The sequence below is a fragment of the Ornithodoros turicata genome, chromosome 4, assembly GCF_037126465.1.
Source record: "Ornithodoros turicata isolate Travis chromosome 4, ASM3712646v1, whole genome shotgun sequence".
Taxonomy (NCBI): Eukaryota; Metazoa; Arthropoda; class Arachnida; order Ixodida; family Argasidae; genus Ornithodoros; species Ornithodoros turicata.
The window spans coordinates 66198110-66217978 of NC_088204.1; the positions used below are offsets into that span (position 1 = coordinate 66198110).

At 46.3% G+C, this 19869-nt stretch overlaps 1 protein-coding gene across 2 annotated transcripts; it reads right to left on the minus strand.

The window, feature by feature from the left end:
• LOC135393343 (uncharacterized) lies at positions 1-19584 on the minus strand. 2 transcript variants are annotated; one of them, XM_064623813.1, is made up of 10 exons: positions 19167-19584; positions 18442-18630; positions 17470-17658; positions 14755-14900; positions 13987-14134; positions 11981-12157; positions 9956-10056; positions 7505-7736; positions 3266-3394; positions 1-387 (listed from the first exon to the last, which is right to left on the minus strand). In XM_064623813.1, the coding sequence occupies exons 1-10, from the start codon at positions 19578-19580 to the stop codon at positions 124-126; spliced, it is 1989 nt and encodes a 662-aa protein (XP_064479883.1). In that variant the 5' UTR covers positions 19581-19584; the 3' UTR covers positions 1-123. The 2 variants fall into 2 exon arrangements, with proteins under 2 accessions (XP_064479883.1, XP_064479884.1); XM_064623814.1 differs by lacking the exon at positions 11981-12157.
• Positions 19585-19869: the final 285 nt, after the last annotated feature.

The following is a 19869-nucleotide window of genomic DNA, read 5'->3' on the forward strand; positions in this document are numbered from 1 at the left end:
GAAAAATATTTATTCGTACAATCAGAGTGACTCACTATGAATACCCTTATATGATTTTGATATTTCGACCACGTAATTCGTATGGAATGCCTTTCTATTTTTTATGTGTGGTGTTTTCTTTTTTTAGGCAGACACCAAGGCTGCAGTAAGTGGAGACATCTGTCTACCATGTTCCCTGCAAGCCCCCATGTAGTCGTCGAGATCCATGTCGAAAACGACGATGCACATATCGGCGAGCCCGCCGACGTACGAGTGTTGTATTCGGTGGCGGACGTTGTCGGGAGTGACGTGAGTGGCAAGAAGGAACTTTCCCGCCACTTCGTCCAACTCGTACCTGAGCGAACATTCCGGATCTCCCGTCGATACGACACCGGTTAGCTTGCAGACCTGCCAATGAGAATGCAGACGACAGAGGGATGCAGACGATGAGAGGAGATTGCAGATGACATACGTACAACATTTTGAAATACGCAACGAATCGAGAGAAGAAAAAAGCGATAACAAAAAAGCTAACAGGTGAACCGTAACATTCCATGTCTACAGTTTATAAGAAATAGCGCTGTACTGAAATGTTTGGTCGACAGCAGACGGCACAGCTGGATCATTCCTTTCTGGTGTCATCAAACGATCATAAGATCCATGACGGAGGAAGGGTTCTACAACAGAGAGCATCCAACACTCTTCAACTGCCATTCAGATTGATGTCGTTCTCCACTTCGTGATCTGTTGAAAATGAGAGGCGCATGCCTTTTTGTGGCAATTTGAGATATATGTTAACTGACACAAATAGACGTACGCCCATCTCATTTCTTCAAATCAAAAGTGATACCTGTGTCATTTGGCATGAGTGTGTTATATGTTCCTTTCTTAGTAAAGATGAGGAGAACTCCTTCCGTTTCTCACGTATTACTTATCACCAAAGCGCGGACTTTCATGTATATGCGTGATTTTTATTTTTATTTTTTATTTTTTGTCTCGACATGATTGGGACTGCTCCGAGGAGTTTATGATGCATATAAATCAACGTTTTGCACGTTCTGGCTTTTTTTTTTTTCGCATGGAAAAGCATGCAGAATGCATATTTTGCCATAGCAGCAAGGTGTGAGAGCATTGTTGTTCATCGGGTAACTTTGCCAATATTCCTGGTGGCTACCGTGGCACAGGGAGCATTCCAATCAAGGCCTACTGAGGGATGCTCGCATGTTTTCTGTGGTGGGTAGTCCTCTTGCTCTTGGACTACCCAAATCTCAACGCAAGAGGGTTAGCACACCCCTCCCTTTCCTGTGCCACCATCATCTCTCTTCTCTCCCTCTTTCACCTTCCTCTCTCTCTCTTTTCCCCTTGGTGCACCGAACCGCCACTGTGGAGCAGGCTGACCGCACCTTTCCCCTACATCACCCCACCCACCAGCCCAAGGTTTTGCTGGTTTCAGGAAAGGCTTTGGTCCTCCTTGGCGAAAATTCCGGTCCGAATAGAATAGTATCGATGTTTCAGCGGGACCTGGTGACCCAGCGGATCCACAGCGCGGAATACTAACCCACAATAGTTCGTACAGCGACACTCAATGCTCGCGCCTTCGCCTTGTGTCGGAGTGCGTTTGGTGCGCGTGCAATAGACTATTTGGCATGCAGCAGCGCCGCGTGTGGCTGAGACAAGGTATTGTGGGAAATTTGAGGGAGAGAAAACCCGCCCAGTCTCTCAGTCGACATATGAGTCGAGTGTGAGTCGCTGACCTTGTTTTCCACGTGCTTTACTACAGCAGCCAAAGAAGTGAGTAAGAGAGGAAAGCGAAGAAGAGGCAGAAAGCAACAGGGCGAGTTGGAGCCGCCATTTCTTTCTGGTTGATCTCCAGCCCCACCTCTACTTCGGGAGTAGAAATAGATGAAGCTGAAGTTCGGCTGTGGAACAAGACAACACTAGAGCGGTCCATGGATGGCGCTGGAGGTCAAACGGAAACAACATGGCGGCTCAAACGAACCCTTTTGCCTCAGTGTTGATACTCTGAAGCGTAGCTTATTTAGCGACTCTATGGGTGACCGTGTTGCGCGCCCAGACGTTGACCAGACCAACACGTTGAGTAGCTGCGCATAGAGGACCTTGTCCTGTGTGCAGTCTGTGCCCCTCGTCCCATCCTGTTTGTGACTCCTCTGCAGAGCCAAAACTTTTGAAATATGTACACTGTAAACTTTTTCACGCCTTTAAAGGTGTGCGCTATGAACACTCAACCTGGTTGCGTAACATTGCATCTCCAGGATGATATTTTACAAAATTTGGAAAGCATTACTAAAGATCAAGTGTCAGTGCAAATCTTGCTTTCATTATGTCTTGGATATCGTAGGTACGAGCTAATGCATATATGCATCGCTATCGATAATCGAGCACGCGCAAGTGTCTACAATACTGTTGAACAATGTTGAGATGTTGCAAGACTGAATTTTTGGAGGACAGACAACACTCGAGTAAAGAAAATTTGTGCGAAACCGTGCTCCATTACGGTGTTACGAAAATTACACCTAAAAAGGTGTGCACATGCACGTTATTACACCTTTAAAGGTGTGAAAAGATTTAGAGTGTACTTGTGTGAGCTAGCCCACCGTCAAGCTCAGTGCGTAACAGCGTTTCAAACTGCGCAGGTGCACTGTCATAAGGAGTTAGCAGACGACGCTGCTTCGCCCCTCAAGGTACCCACAGTGCCTTGCGCAGCTCACTTGAGGGCGCGCGCAACCGCGTGATACCGTCTCTTGTCGATGGGCAGTACTTTGCCTTCAGCACCTCCTTTGCCGTTACCATACCGTTACGACGACAGACGGTGTTCGCACTGTAATACGCACACAGTGCAGTGCTGAAGCAAAGCCTTCAGCCGCATGCCGCGCTGTGTGTCGCGCGAGTCTGCTATGCTGAACGAAGGCAGCCTAATTTTACTCTGTGATCCTTAATAAAATACTCAAATTGTGTCGTCAAATATCCATTGTATACATTGCTTCCGCGCCACAAACAATGGAAAACATTACATGTATTCAGTGTTTTTTTTTTACTGAATACTGCAGATTTTCAGTGCATAGTTGCGTTCATATTTCAGGTGCTTTTAGTGCATATATGTCCGCGAACATAGCATATTCATAGAATGGGATAATTGAGAAAACATCCATCTGGCGTAGTTTCTAACGCATAAAGTTCCAAGTGCCAAATTTTCTGACAAATATCCCAAGACAAAACGAAGAATGCAGCATTCTCATTGGGAGATACAGCCACTGCAGCACACTACCTCGTAATAGCCAGCCTTGCTGGGTTGTAGAGTGTATTTGCCGATAGTGGCAGGTCCGGAACTGCTCACTCCCAGCTTGGCCGTCCTTGCCGTGAAAGTATCAGGACCCAGTGAGATGGAGTAGCACAGCTGGAGGTGTTATGAACACTAAATTAGCTTCACTCACGTGTATGACAGCAGTGATGGGCAAATGTCCCAAAAATTCGAGTTAACGTAAAGTCCCCGGCATCATTAGTAGTTTAAGGCGGACTCATGCGGTCTAGTTAGTTAACGTTCGCTTCGGGAGAGAGTTGGCTGCACCGTCGCAAAATTGTTTTCTTCGCTTTGCTTTGCTCCCGCACAATGCAATCGGCGCCAGCGTGCAGAAGATGACAGCAAACGACAAGGTCATTATTTTCATTCGCACGGATCCTGAAAACTGCAATAAACTTGTCGAATTTGTTGATTGTAATCAGTTCGCCGACTGTTAATGCAGGGAATGACATCATTTTGGCCCAAATATCGCAGGTGTGCGTGCGGAGAGAAGCGATTTTGTTGCATTTCCCATAGGCGCCCATATATTAAAAACTCCACAAACTTTAATTCGCCGAAAATCAGTGGATCTCGCCAGGCCTTCAAGAATATGTCATTCCCTAGATAAACACGAGGGGAACACGCCTCTGCCTGCATCGTGTAGAAATCTAGCGATGTTTACGAGAACCGTACGAACAAAAATTGCCCATAGATTTCTTAAAAAGTGAGTCCGCCTTAAGTACAGTACAGTGCCATTGCATATCTACTTCAAGTAAGTACAAAGTACTAGACAAAGTGTTCATGAAGTACATGGCAAATTTAATTTGACTCCTTTGCATTACACTGTTTTTTAGCTATGTCTTGCTATTCGACACCTTAGCCAGCACTCTTGGCAATTGTCAGAATCGTACGTACGTCGTTACCCAGTAACCAGTTACTTTTTTTGGTAACGAAGTAACGACCTAGTTACTTTGCCATAAATTGCAACTAATAACTTATTCAGTTACAAAAATCAGTAACTGGTTACCTACGTTACTCGTTCCTTTTCTTCGTTTACAATCAGCTTCACCATGGACGACATTGTCAATATGTGGAATTTCCGTAAACCTTCTAACAGGTGGCGACCTGACCTGAATGTTCAGCTCCTGGGAGCATCTGGTCAACAGTCATTCTCTTCTTATGTCCTAACGTGACCGGCAAGTCTTGTGTCCAAAGATGAGTACCACAACACTATCCGATGGTGTCACTGACCATGTAAAGCATTCTTGGAAGATACCCTGGGACTTTGTTATTGTTGTTGTTATCTCACAGCTGCTGCCAGTCCCATACTCGACTACAGTCCCAAACTCGACCAAACTCAGATCATTCGCCGTGACGTTGTAAAATGTGTCTACCTGTGCGTCGTAATCGAATTTCAATAGCATGTTCAGATAAGCATAATTCATATTTTGGTTGGGTGTTGCAGTTAGCATATCGATAATTATACTGCTTTTCACTACTCAATCAAAGCCCTTATATGAAGCTAATACCAGGTCGTGAAGTGGTAGCCGGAGAAGTCTGGCCGGTTTTATGGTTTAAAACTGCTTATAGACGTTGGTGTAGCGTTTATCAGTTCACGTAAACGCAAAATCCCGATGATGTTGTGTACCTTCCCAGCAGTGGGCAACAAGAAGTCGGGTTTAGATCGGAAGTGGATATGCGGAAGTCAAGTATAGACGGGAAAAGGCATTAATGCCAACGTGTTTCTCTCGCATTTACCGCTAATTTTTCTTCGAATGCGGTCTCTAAAAGCACGAACATAGTTTCCGGTACTTCTTGTTTGCTTGGGTACTTGATGGGAAAGTACTGGGAAAAGTAATATTTGAAGTAGAGTATAAAGTGCACTATTTGAAATGTACTTAAAATAAAGTACTAAGAAGTGTACTTAAAGTGCTACTTGAGTACTTTATGCTACAAGTACTTCCTGTACATTCCTGTACAAGTACATTACTGTAATGATGCCACATTGTGTGGAATCTCTAATATCTTGTCTTCTGACGTGGTTTCGCAGACGACCTCCTGCTATATGTCCCGTTTACCTTGTACGACACATGCCTAAGCTTTCCAGGCTGTGGGTAGTACGCAGGTTTGGCACCAAATGAGAGTTAAAGGGGCATAAAAGTGCAAAAACATCGCACTCTTAGACAAAAGGGTGTGAAAATGTGGTAAAAGAAATTTTAAACGCGATGGAAGGCCACAGTTTTTCTTTTCCGCTTTTCTCGTGCTGCCTAATCATCGCTGCGATCGCGTGCGGCGACCAATGAGAGACCTCGCGGTTTACAACAGGTGAAGCGGAATAGGCGCTTTCATCCGAGCTTAATTCACGAATGACACGACTCACGAATGACACAACAGTGAGTCCCGTTCCTTTCGCCATGACATTTGGAATCGAACTTCTTGAACTCGTCAAGCCGCCTTCTTGTTTAAATATTTTCGAACATTCCACGCGTACCAAAGAACCCTGATGGAAATGTTTTACACAGAGACTTGTTACTTGGCATTGGTTAAGAAACTATCCTTTCCTTTCATCATATCGTCGCTTTCACAAGCTCAGGTACCTCGTCGAGTATCCTTCCCTTTTAAGCATAACCCTCATATCCCTTCATAGTGAAATTGATACAAATACAAAAACAATAATGTACACACTAGCAGAACCTCACCACGGTGAAGGTCAATCATTGTAAATGATATCATTATCACTCCTGATCTCTGGCGAGAGCGGGAAGTACACCTTTCTGTGACAATTAACATAACTGCATAATACCCTAGTCAGACGGCAAACCGAAGGTTGTTAGCGGAACGGTCGTAATTCCACCTGTAGCCCGACCATCATATCGAATGACATCGTTTTCTGCCCTTCTTGAAAATGGGAGGTGTATACCCTTTTTGTGACACTTATGCAGTTCATAATTGTCATAAGAAAGGCGTACGTCTCCTGTTTTCAACAAATCAGGGCAGAGAACGATGTATTTCAAAATAATGGTTGGGCTACGGGTACAGTTACGGCTGTTCCTCCAACGGCCTTCAGTTTGCCGTCTGTCTAGGGTGTAAATGTCACAAATGGCATACGTCTATGGCTTTTCAACTTATTCAGGGAGAGAATGATGTGATTCGGGATTATGGCTGACCACACGCTCTGCGTCAGTCACTGTTACGAATGATCTGGTTATCGCTTCTAATTTCAAGAGAGAGCGGGGCTTAGACTTTTTTTGTGTGTCATTATGTATCATTTTGGATCATTAGAGAGTGGATTTTTAGGCACTAACAGATGGTGCTCTTGCCCACGTAGCACATAGTATGCCAATCGTCATCGTGGATGCTATCGCTCTGTCTCCCGATAAGCTGAGAAAGGGGACGTACACCTTTTTGTGTATCAACTTTCCTTCCAATCGGAAGATAAAATGATACACGAGTCTGAAGGTTTGTTGGCCCAGAACGATTTGTGGGACGAAGACCGCTCCCCTGTTAGTGCCTGTAACTATCACCTACCCAAATTTACACAAAGGACTTACGCCCCCCCTCTCTCTCTTACTCTCTTGGAATCAGAAGTGATATCATTCGTGGCAATATTGGCCTATCATTCGCGGTAATTGTTGGCGCGGAGCGTGCTATGCGGTGGATGCACGGGTAATTAACATGGAGGCTTGCACGAACGTTGAGAAAACTCCTCAAGGCTATCCTCAATAGCTGTGCCAGTGTGTTCCAGGAAAGAACACGATCGAGGACAGCAGCGTGTGCCCGACACACTATACTACTCAGGATGACAGGAATTTTCTTAGATGTTCGTGAAGGCACCCAAGGTTCAGCAAGCAATGGAATAGCGCATTCAAAACGCAGTACTGCATCGTTACCTGCACTCTTAAAAATGAACTTCGCCGCATAGCACGCTCCTAGCCAACCATCATCTCGAATGATATCGTTATCTGCCCTGATTTGTTGAAAACGAGAGGCGTACGCCTTTTTGTGACACTTATGGTGTTCATAATTGTCACAGAAAAGGCGTACGCCTCCCGTTTTCAACAAATCAGGGCAGATAACGATATCATTCGAGACGATGGTTGGCTAGGAACGTGCTATGCGGTGAAGTTCATTTTTAAGAGTGACGATGCCCACTTGAGTGCGGCCAACAACGGCAAGCTACCTCGACCCCCCCCCCCTCATTTTTAAGAGTGTGCCTCCAAATTGTACCTTTTTAGCAGCGAGCTTGCTGAGGTCGCCCTCTATCTGCTTCAAGGCGTTTGTAGTGTCCTGCCTTCGTCCTGGACAACCGACTATGCGCCGTCCCAAGTTAATCTTGTGCGTGGACACGAAGATATGGTCGAGCAGGGAAGCGTACGTGTCTATAGCGTAGCTCTTGGCTTCTGTCTTCTTTGCAGGAATCGTCAACGCCACAATGAGATCGGCCGGAAGGTGAAGCCCGCTGCAGCAGTTTGTACCAAGGCAATTTTCAAGCAATGGTTCTGTACGAGCTACAGTACTCATGTAAACGTTATGTGGGATATTGCTGACTTCATATAAGGTATGCGCCCTGAAAGAAAACAGAAAACTCAAGAGGTAATGCTAACTTCTCGAGTATTTTTAAGGTTGTGAAGCTTATATGACAGACAGCAAACACAATTAACATTTCTGCTGAAAGTCTGATGATTCCTTGAAGGTATTAATAATAGCAGCTCCATAATCATGCGCTTGAAGTAACGACAACATAACATTTTGGTGTAAACATAAACAAGACCCGCGTCACAACTTCCGGTGCCACGAAGACTTCCGGTCCTTCCCCGACTAAGGACGCTCGGAACCAGCCACCATGCAGAATGACTATTACTTTCCCGATTTGTTGAAAATAGGATGGTACGCCTCTTTGTGGCAATTCGAATTGCCATAAAAAGGTGTATGCGGCCCTCTCTTTCCTCAAATCAGAAGCGATAGCAGTACCAGTTGGCATAGTGGTTGGCCCAGAGCGTGCACTCTTAAAAATGAACTTCACCTCATAGCACGCTCCTAGCCAACCATTATCTCGAATGATATCGTTATCTGCCCTGATTTGTAGAAAACGGGGGGCGTACGCCATTTCTGTGACACTTATGCTGTTCATAATTGTCACAGAAAAGGCGTACGCCCCGTGTTTTCAACAAATCAGGGCAGATAACGATATCATTCGAGATAATGGTTGGCTAGGAGCGTGCTATGCGGTGAAGTTCATTTTTAAGAGTGTGTTTGCTGTGAAATCGGATGTCGTCTTGCCAATACTCTACTTCACCACATAGCACGCTCCTAGCCATCCATCATCATGAATGATATCGTTACCTGCCCTGATTTGTTGAAAACGAGAGGCGTTCGCTTTTTTGTGACACTTATGCCGTTCAATTGTCACAAGAAAGGTGCGCGCCTCCCGTTTTCAACAAATCAGAGCTGATAATGATATCATTCGAGATCATGGTTGGCTGGGAGCGTGCTATGTGGTGAAGCTCATTTCTAATAGTATAAAATAAGGCGACCATTGAACAGAATGATACATTTATCACTCCCGCTTTGTAAAAAGCGCCGGCCGTACGCCGTTTTTAGAACTGCAAAAGTGTTCCAAAAAAGCGTACGCCGTATGCTTTTTAACCAATCGAGGGGAAGAACGATGTCACTCGGGATGGTGATTGGCTAAGAGTTTGAAATTCTGTGTTTAGAGTGCAGAGATAACTTATTTCCGCCTCAGGACGGTTGTCCTGCGCTCTAAAAGCAGAGTTTCACCGCATAGCACCCTCCTAGCCAACCATCGTGCTGAATGACAACGTCCCCTCCCTTGATTTGATGAAAACGGGGGCGTACGCCTTTTTTGTGGCAATTGTGAACTGCATAATGCCACAGAAATGGCGTACGCCTCTGTTTTCCGAAAACCAGCGGAAAGAACGATGCAACTCGGGATTCTGGTTCTACGAGCGTGCTATGTGGTGAAGCTCTGCTTTTAAAGCGCAGGAGAACCGTCATATACATACCGTCATATAACGCTACTTGCACTCTTAAAAATGAATTTCACCTCATAGCACGCTCTTAGCCAACCGTCATCTCGAATGATATCGTTATCGAACCTGGGGGCTTAATCGCTTCATCGTCGTTACGGTCGTTACAAGTTAACGAGTGGCGGGAAATTCAAAAAGGTGGGCACGTGATACATTGCGCGTGACGTGTACCGCGCCCTTCACGTATCGCGCGAAGAGCGCCGTGCACGTGTTTTTTCACGTGCCCAAATTTTTAAATTTCCCGCCCGCCTTTTTGAATTTCCTGCCACTCGTTAGCTTGTAACGACCGTAACGACGATGAAGCGATTAAGCCCCCTGATTTGATGGAAACGGGAGGCGTACGCCATTTTTGTGACACTTATGCTGGTCATAATTGTCACAGAACAGGCGTACGCCCCCCGTTTTCGACAAATCAGGGCAGATAACGATATCATTCGAGATGATGGTTGGCTAGGAGCGTGCTATAAGGTGAAGTTCATTTTTAAGAGTGTGGAATACACTCAGACTTTTGTCACAGATTGAGGCCGTTTGCATTCGTGTCACGCACTAATTAAGCTAATGTAGTCTTATCATTTGTTTTTATGTTAAATCTATTTTTGACGAATTTAATGACACCTCTCGTGGAACATACTCCTTGTTCTGCTGAAGGAGCTTGAAGAATTCGGCTAAGTTCTCAGCATCGTTCGTTCGACCGCAGCGGCCAGTCGGGTGGTCCCAGTCCAGGTTGATGCCCTGCAGCATTTTATAAAGTTTGAATGAACGTTCGAAATTAAAGAAGTGCATATCGGGTGTCTGGTTGTACACTGTTAAAATGGAACTTCACCACACAGCATAGGTGGGGAGTAACGCGTTACAAAGTAGTGCGTTACCGGTAACGCGTTACATTCGTGTAGTGAATTATGGTAACGCATTACATTTGGGAGAAAAGTAATGAGTAACGTAACGTCATTACATTTTTGACAACTAACGCGTAACGGCGTTATGCGTTACTGCGTGTTCGGGAACTTGAAAGCTTGAGCGAGGACCGTGCCTGCAGAATCCGGGAAAATCCCAGATTTTTTCTATTCATCTTCAACAATAACAAGAAGGTCACATCGACACCCACGAAGAACGCAAAAGAAGGGTTGTTGACCTACCCTGGTTGAGGTGTCACCTTTGTTTACCACCTCTGTTTTTCACTCCCTCTGGTATTTTTCGGACGAATGGGGCAAAAGCGGCAGAAAAATAGCCTCTACCCTCTGAACAAGTAACAAAGTACCAAGGAATTGGCTGTTTGGATTTGTACTATAGGAGATAAAAGGTCACCGTCTCTATCAACCTTGACAAGGAGCACTCACTGGTCATTAGGCGTCCTCTCAGCCCAACGGGCGCAGCTCACCGATGAAAATTTTGAACATCAACTACTTCTGCGTTGCAATAAATCGTACATGTAAGTTGTGTTCATGCGTGACCCTTGTTTGTGCCCAACATTGCTTGTATTGATTTGCGGAATGCACCTGTGTGACTCAACCAAAAACGGTACATATTACAAGGACAACTGGTGAAGTAATGTAAAAGTAACGGCATTACTTATCAGCGGTAACGGCGTTAGTAACGCGTTACCTACTACCGCAACAGTAACGAATAACGTAACGCGTTACTCTTCGAAAAAGTAGTGAGCAACGGTAGTGCACTACAAAATAAAAGTAACTTCCCCACCTATGCCACACAGCGCGCTCCTAGCCAACCACCATTCTGAATAATATCATTCTGTGTCATGAAAAATGATTCGTTCAAAACAGGGGGAGGAGCCTATCTGCGACATGCATAACGTGTCCCAGATAGGCGCCTCCTCCCATTTTCAGCAAATAAGGACACCGAATGGTATCATTCGGAATAATGGTTGGCTAGGAGCGTGCTATGTGGTGAAGTTCTGTTTTAACAGTATATGTTTGTGGAACTTTTTAAAATCATGAATCCCCCTATACTGTAGTGCCTGTCAGCGTCGTAGGTCAAATAACATATTCTTTATTAAATATGTTTACGCCAGGCCCTTGTACATAGATTTGGTGCCACTGAAACGGGCCTTTTCATCGTTAGCGTAGAGTTACGATTTCACGATGATGGGTGTTGTGGTTACTTGGTTTACGTCTACTTTCGAAATTACTACATCAATTCAGTGCACCGTAGTGACCCTTTTTCTACGTTTTTTATATTCTGCGGTGTTCTGCAACAAATAAAATGACCTCCTGTGAAAGAACGATGAGCGCAGGATGCCCCTGTTCGGCAGGCCTGAAAAGAATAAAGGAAACTCTACACCTGAAAAGAGCGTACGGGAAGACGGGGTGGAGCGTCGAGCCGTAACGCGTGGCACATTTTTGTCTAAAAGAGGTCCACTGCAGGTCCTCAAAGGGGTGGTACCCATTCTAATACCGACGGTGCTCTGCTTTAGAAGTTACGTTTTTTTCACGAAACATATATAAATAATGAGCGAATGAGTGGGAGGCGCTCATTATTTAGCTTGTAGGTGGTATGCGGCAGATACTTGTGAACAGAAAGTTCTTAGATTGGTACACCGGCTCGAGAATTATTTAGCCAGGGGATCTAATTGAAACACGCTGTATATAGATTCCTGCGAGGTAGATCGCGGTATCGCTGTCACCGAGACATTGCCTACCTGCATTTGATACAAGTGTACAAACTGGCCAAGCATAGTGACAAGTGTGAGCCGAGTGAAAGACGACCGCAACGCCCTGGAGATGTTGCGGGAATCGGAGGATTCTCCACCCAATGTCAGAAGCAACGGAATCTGGTCCTTCAAGCCGTGTATAAAGGTCCCTGCTGTCTTCAAGGACTAGAAGGAAGTATCCCATTGATTGTGAACAAATCTAAAAGCCATTTAGCCTGTGACGTCACTAGGGGGTGCGAAGGGTGCGGTCCGCATTGGGTGACGCGCCGCGCCATGCAGTATACCTCCGCGGTGACACGGGAAGCAAACTGCGAGCACGTGATTTGTTTTTCTACCTGTGGTATGATATTGTTATTTATCAAGTACCGTCATGGAAATTGATCCATTATATGGGGAGGGTGTCGGGATTCATGACGCAGAGAGCTCCCCCGCACGTGCACTCTTAAAAATGAACTTCACCACATAGCACGCTCCTAGCCAACCATCACCCCGAATGACAACGTTCTCGCCCTAGATTTGTTGAAAACGGGAGGAGGAGCCTATTTTGTGCCCATTATGCATGGCACAAAATAGGCTCCTCCTCCCGTTTTCAACAAATCAGGGGCGAGAACGTTGTCATTCGGGATGGTGGTTGGCTAGGAGCGTGCTATGTGGTGAAGTTCATTTTTAAGAGTGTGGTGACGCGTACCCTAGTGACATCACTGCATTTAGCGACTAGAATACCAAGTACTACTACACTCTTAAAAATGAACTTCACCGCATAGCACGCTCCTAGCCAACCATCATCTCGAATGATAACGTTATCTGCCCTGATTTGTTGAAAACGGGAGGCGTACGCCTTTTTGTGACACTTATGCGGTTCATAATTGTCACCAAAAAGGCGTACGCCTCCCGTTTTCAACAAATCAGGAGAGGCAACGATATCATTCGAGATGATGGTTGGCTAGGAGCGTGCTATGCGGTGAAGTTCATTTTTAAGAGTGTAGGCTCTAAGGAAAAATGGTGTGAAAAGGTGGTAACTCCAATAGTTACCACCTAGGGCCAGCATAGCGTCTGATAAGGGGTGTAAAAGGGTGGTAAAAGCAATTATCATATATCCAAATTGCCACAAAGAGGCGTACGCCCCTTCGCTCTCCGAATCAGAAGTGATAACCCTGTCATTCGTGGGAGAGAGTGAGGTAGCGGGTAGAACTTTGCAACGTTTTAGGCACAGCATATGCGACAACTATTACCTCCTAAAACTCCTCCACCCTTTTTCCAAGGGTGTACCGACACGCCAGTGTGTGGTTGAGAATATTTCATCGCACATGTCTTTGTCACCATGAAAACCGTGTCACAGTGAAATGGTGCTAACTCTCCAACTCTAGTTGTTTTGTCAGGTTTGTACAAAAGACTCCGTTTGCTATTTGTGAAAAATATTTTCCTAATAAATCTGACTAAATACGAACGAGGGTAACATTGCAATAGATGGCGTACTGTCTGGCATACGGAAACTTCACGGCAGCCTCACCACGACATACAAAGAGTGCTTGCCATTTCAACGATGAAAGATGAAAATCACTGAAAAGGTTAGCCAGCTGTAGGGATCGAACCCACATCTTCTGAATTGCCGGTCCAGGGCTGTACCAATTGAGCTAAGCTAACACGCCTCTCCAGTGACTTTCGGGGTGCGTCATCTGAAGGGACGACAAACCAGCCACTCACTCTCACTCACCCTCCTTTCACTCTTACATTTTTGCTCACTAATACACACATTCATACGACGGAAATCGACGCAAGCGGCACCTGTTGAACAAGAGATAAACTGATGTTCTGAGGCTGGAACAACATAGAAGGGACAGATACAAACAAAGCCTCAAATTGCCTAAGAAATTTTTGAGGCAATTTGAGGCTTTGTTTGTATCTGTCCCTTCTATGTTGTTCCAGCCTCAGAACATCAGTTTATCTCTTGCCGTTTCAACGTCAAAGTAGCATATCATTGGTATCGTACATACGTTCAACGATTGGATGAGTACGGGGTCCAGGCTGGGTCGCTTGAAGTAGACTCCATACTCGTACAGAGCCACGGAATAAAATACAATGTAGGAGCAATAGGAGTAAGGGATCAATTTGGGAGCGTACGGCAGTGACCTCCTGTAGTACCTGTGCCAGGATTGCGAAGGGCAGAATCAGTTTATGGGATTCATTGTGTGCACAAATTTGCGTGACTCGGTATATTCGTGTACCTTCAAGTACTTGTTGTGTTATCACCTGTTTAGCGTAAAACTGTGGTTACACATTCTGTACAATTTATCGGTTTGCCGTTGCTCTGCAGTCAGTTGCGAGAGAATCAAATCAAGGCTCCATAGAACATAGGAGAAAGCAAGTTAGCCGGTGTATATTACTTGTAGTCGAACCTGAGTTTGGGGTAAAGGGCCGTGTATTCTACAAGGCTAGTTGACTAGAGTTCCGCTTCAATCGAATTTCTTCAAGAAAATTTCACTTCTGGTTACATTCGAACAACTTTGGATATGTCATTTCAGAAGATAATCTATATTGCCCGGTTCATTCTGTTGATGAGTACCCCTCCGATTGATGAGTCAGCCCCCTCTCCCATTCTAAATTATGTCCAAAACGGCAATGTTTCCAACGGAGCATCTGTGCTTTGGAAGGCTTCGCAGCGCAAACATATCCACTGATTTCAGTAACACAAACTTCTTTTCAAATGTCGTCACGTCAAAAGCTGATAGGTCCCTCCATGAAATTCTGATTGCCGCTCTTACTTGCTATCGAAGACACAGTACAGGTGCCTGTGCTGTCTGGTGGCAGTGTCCCGTTTGAAAGCTATGGTAACCGAAGAGTCCGGAACAGCCTGGACCTCGTCAAGAGCCTGGCGCACGTCGCATGGTTCCAACGGAGCACCCCTAGCCTACAAACAGGGAGAAACATAATGACGTAATGACATAATTCGTTGAGACGACCTCATCACCTGCTTTGAACATAAGCGGCTTCCCGCTGTTTTTTTTGTTTTTTTTTTCGCATGCTCTGGTATTGGTCGTTCTGGAATTGAACGTTCTATTGCCTTAGTCCTCGGCATTCGTTAATGAAACACTCAAAAGAGAATCCACAGCGCCTTCTGCCCTCAGCTGAGTCACCAAATGAAAATATGTTGCACAGAACATCTTGAGGGATCTACCTAGAGTGGTATGAAGAGTAGGGCTGAGGAAGCCATTATCTCCCTCAAGGCAGCCTTTCTGCCATCCTCACCGCTATGGCTAACAATACAGCCCCCGTGAATCGCGTATACGTGGCTGTGATGTCGCCACCGGCTTGCGCTGTCGTTGTCACTGGGGCGAGTGTACAGAGGTCACGAGAACCCGCTAGAGCACATCGACGCCGTTTAGCTCCAACCTCGATTTCTAATTACGAGAAGTGCACTCTGAGAAAAGGGAAGTAACTTCCCATTTGACTCCATTTTCACTCCCCTGTCAGTGAGCTACTCCCTCATGCTCTCTGTATTTGCAAAGCTACTCCCTCACTGTAAATAGTTACTCCCCATTCCTGTCCAAATTTTAATGAACAGTGACAACGAGTGACAACGCCCTGCTTCTCGTATGGCGAACTTCTGTTTATAAACACGAGGTACCACAGCTCAGCTATTCAATTATTGTATCGTGGTGATGATTAAGTGATTAGTTTTGCACTAAATTGTCAACCGGGGATCATTTCACCCTTATGGTTGGATATCGCGTGACATGTGACCTTCTGACAAACCACGCAATTTCTTTAATTATTAATTCCGTCGTTTACCGCGGTCGAGGGTGCTGCCCAATGAAGGACACTGAAGGCAGCTCGCATGTTTTCTTTTATAAGTATTGGAACTACCAAAATTCCCATCCTCCAGGTGGCAATGCATGACTTCACACCTTCCTTTTTTGTACCACGATAACGCTTCCCTTTCATGTCGTACCTTGCGAAGTACCCAAGCAGCACACAATATTGGGCCCATATTGGCTGTTCATTGGCGATACGGGTCCAATATGGGCAACCCATTTCGCCAAGATTTCCCCCAAACTCAAACTGGGCAATATGGGCCCCATATTGCCCAGTTCGAGCCAGTATGGGGAAAGTCCTGGCAAGATGGGGCCCCATATTGAGTGAAAGTGCAGACAATGGTACGTACCCGTGTTGCACAAATGCCCAAGCAGCACGGCAAGATTCGACGTTGAAACGTGTGAAATGCCCAATTCAATACGTCGTTACATCCAACAACTTCCCGCAGATGATACACATTGTTCGAAACAGTCAACGTACGTGGCAATCCCATTATAACATTCACTATAACTCAGCAACGCAACTTTCCACTTGCTGAAAGCAGCCGTCATCTTGCTTCGCGATGCCAATGCCAATGCCAATCGGTCGGACCGACTGAGAGCGTGATCGTGGTAGTTTGAGCGAGCAGTCACGCGTCCTACAACTAATGTGCATGCGCGACAGTCGGATCAGACGCTTTATACGGGCTAAAATGTCGCTGGTTCCTCTAATGATAACGGAATTGCGGCAGGTCAAGCAAAGAACACACTGTTTGATGGGAAGGGTCGGTAAAGTTAGGTGCTTTCAATTTACTGTAGGCAGTGTGAGTTGCTGAGGCGTATGTCCGTCACCGTCACGACAGTGCTTCGCTCCTTCGTACTCTCGGGACGGGTAGGAAATTTTGGGTGCATACACTATTACGACCACAACGAAGACTACTTCGGGATGTTTGGCATTGGTGGCGCTAGTTGGTCCTGTTTTTCGTTTTTACGGTGAGTGCAGTATTATTTTGAAATGTGATTTGGGCAAGCTTGCGCTTGTGCCATACTACAGTTGGCAGTACGACTGCGTGGGTCCTTCGGCGAGACGGGCATAGCACCTGTTCTTCGTTTTCCGTATTGTGGGGTATTTTGCATAACATCTATCGTCACTCCAGACATACAGCCTGCGACCCTTGATAGCAAGACTCTCCCGTTGTCGCTGCAGGTACTGCTAGTACTGCAGTTCCTCGCTTAACAATAACACCGGACGACGTGGTCAATATTCACCTAGCGATGGCGTGTCGCGTGCTACACCATGGTTGCAGCGCTGTGCAAGCGGGTCGTTAACTTGGCAGGGTGTGAGTATGTACACCGATCTTTTCCCCCGACTCATTGGTAGTTTCCTATTAGCAACAGCGGTTCACTGCGTAACATGCTCTGCACCAACCACAAGGCCGAGCAGTTGGCGTAACAGGAGTGGTAAAAGGCGTCGATCTCCCAGTTTCAACAAATCGATAAAGAGAACATTTTGACAACAATTTTGAGTGACAGTTGGTTCCATCGTGTGATTATTAGGGTGGAGTGCAGCTTTAAGAGTGTACGCTCGAGTCTCCTTTCTCACTTCCACTTTCTGGCATTGTGATGTCCACCATTTGACACCACGCGCCATTTGGCACGTGGACGTTGACAGAGCTGCGTAAGTACCTCTGCTTCGTCGTCTGGAAGGACAGTTCGCCATGGACGAGGCGAAGAACGACGTGCCAAGGATGACGGGGTAAAGGGGAGGAGGAAAATGGCCAGAGGAACCACCAGCATGATGAAAGTTACCGATACCATTGTCCACGCGTAAAACCACAGGCCACGGAAGTCATGCTCCCCTTCTTCATGCAGGTGCTGCAACATATCCATGATCATTCAGCGCTAGCTCTTGAGGATGTCTAATACCACACGGCCATATTCATGGACATTGAAATGAACGACGATTGGTCTGAATGGCCATTGGCTGCCACACGTACATTTCCAATCACCATTAACTTGGATTCTCCTCGACTCGATGGAGGTGTCGTGAAGTGCCGGTGGCATCGTCGTACTCAGTGAACAGCTAAGCACCGAGTAAAAGAAAACTGCAACAAACTTAAGGAGGCGCTAAAGTGCAACCATTTCTCCTCGCAGTATGAGGGATACAGTTACCTTGACACCGATACAAAAGGAACAGCACCCGTTGCGACGTTCATTATCTTATTTGATTCGAAATAAGCCTCATGCACACACATAGCAACTGGGACTGCAGAGAAAGCCCGTGAGCTGAGCGTGAACAACCGTTCGTGAGCTAAACGCGAAGGAAATCGCATTTTACGCTTTCCCTCCACTCTCTTTCCGAAGGGGCCTCCCATTGGTGCCCGAAAAAGATTCCTCGAGGTGATTGGACAAATCGTTTGCGGACACTAATGGGAAGCCTCTTCGGAAAGAGAGGAGATGAAAAACGTAAACTGCGGTTTCTTTATGTAGAGGGATGCTCGCAGCGCGATCCAGCGTGTTCTCTGTCAACCTCAGTTAGCGGCGTATTGTAAGTGGCACTCGAGATGCTCAATGGTCGTTAGTTTCAATTATCTTTGGAATGGCCGTGCGCAAAAGACACTGAAGACGACGGTTGTGAACATGATTGACAAGAGGTACCTCATCGCTGCCCGGACTGGGCGCTTGTGGATGGCCCTGTGGCTGAGAAGATGCTTTGACTCCTTTTGATGGTCCTTGAGCAGAAAGACGCACTTCTGGTAGGCTCGGTAGTTCAGGAAGGGGTTGCACATTCACTTCTGGTTTTACTTCTGGTTTCACTTCCGGTTTCACTTCCGGCTCCGCTGGCGACTGAGAAAAAAGGGGACGAATTTGGCCCAGATCCTGAGCATATCATATCGCATAGCGTATATCGTAGCATACCGTATCGCGTTATCCCGAAAGTTTGGGATTTGGAGTACAAGAGTGCAAGTAGCTGTACAGGTGGATTCAATACTATATACGACATCCTGGAGACAGTTGCGAAAAAAATCCCGATCCCGTCCTGGGATTCCGGGATTGTAAAAAAGGCTCGGGATTCCGAACCCTGCGTCAGAGCGATACAAATTAAGCAGGTGACGCGGGTGGAGTAGCTTATATCCGGTTAGATCCCCTTCCCGGAATGTCCACGCGCTCCAGGCGATGTCGTTATTAAATTGTGCAGTGAGGCCTTCGAAAGTCGTCGCTAACTTGAACGGGATAGATGACGACTTTCATGATCTAAAGTCGTGCACGACCGACTGCTGTAGGGAACGCGTTAGAAGTCACACAAGTCACGACAGCTGTTGGCGCGTTGCAAACAGCAGATGCAAGTCACAAGCTCTGCTAAGGTGTGGTGACAAATTTACCGGCTTGGGTTGTTCAACCTTGGCGGACGGACTTGCCGTTTTCGGAGCAACTGGCGGAAGCACAGGTGGAGCAGTGATCACTACAACTATAGGAGCTGGGGCTGCTACATCCGTAGGAGCTGGGGCTGCTACATCCGTAGGAGCTGGGGCTTCTACAGTCGTAGGAGCTGGGGCTGCTACAGCCGTAGGAGCTGGGGCTGCTACAGTCGTAGGCGCTGGGGCTGCAACAGCCGTAGGAGCTATAGGGTAAGGTCCAACTGGCTGTGCGTGTACAGTTGGCTGGGGTACTCGATGCTCCAACTCAGTGAAGGTCTGACCATGGGTCGTAGCTTCAGTGTCCGCGAACGTTTGCAAGAAGGTAGTTCCGGTAAAGCCTTCGAAGGATTCGTTAGAGTGGCCAGCTTCTTTTGACATGGCTGCGGTGCTTCTTCTTTTACTTCTTCCAATGAAAAGATGGCCGTGAGCCACTAGGAGAGTGGATTGGCGTCTTCCCGTGCCTTCTTCTACTTCTTCTTTTTCTAACTGCTATGGCGCACGGCCAAAGATAGTCAAAGGCAACGGACCACTGGTCAGGGTGTCGGTGCAAGGAAGAGGGGGATATGTTTATTAACACACAAAAAAAAAGATAAAGGAAAGATGCACGAAAGGATAAGGGGTTGAGGTTCCGTGTATTCACACCTTCTCCTTCCTCCTCGTCCTCTCA

Coding starts and splice junctions, on each gene's coding strand:
- LOC135393343 (XM_064623813.1), bottom strand. CDS start 19,580: ATGTCAAAAGAAGCTGGCCACTCTAACGAATCCTTCGAAGGCTTTACC. Junction 14,901..17,469: donor TTCCAGACGACGAAGCAGAG/GTACTTACGCAG, acceptor CCCTGTTTGTAG/GCTAGGGGTGCTCCGTTGGA. Junction 14,135..14,754: donor TACTGTGTCTTCGATAGCAA/GTAAGAGCGGCA, acceptor ATCCTGGCACAG/GTACTACAGGAGGTCACTGC.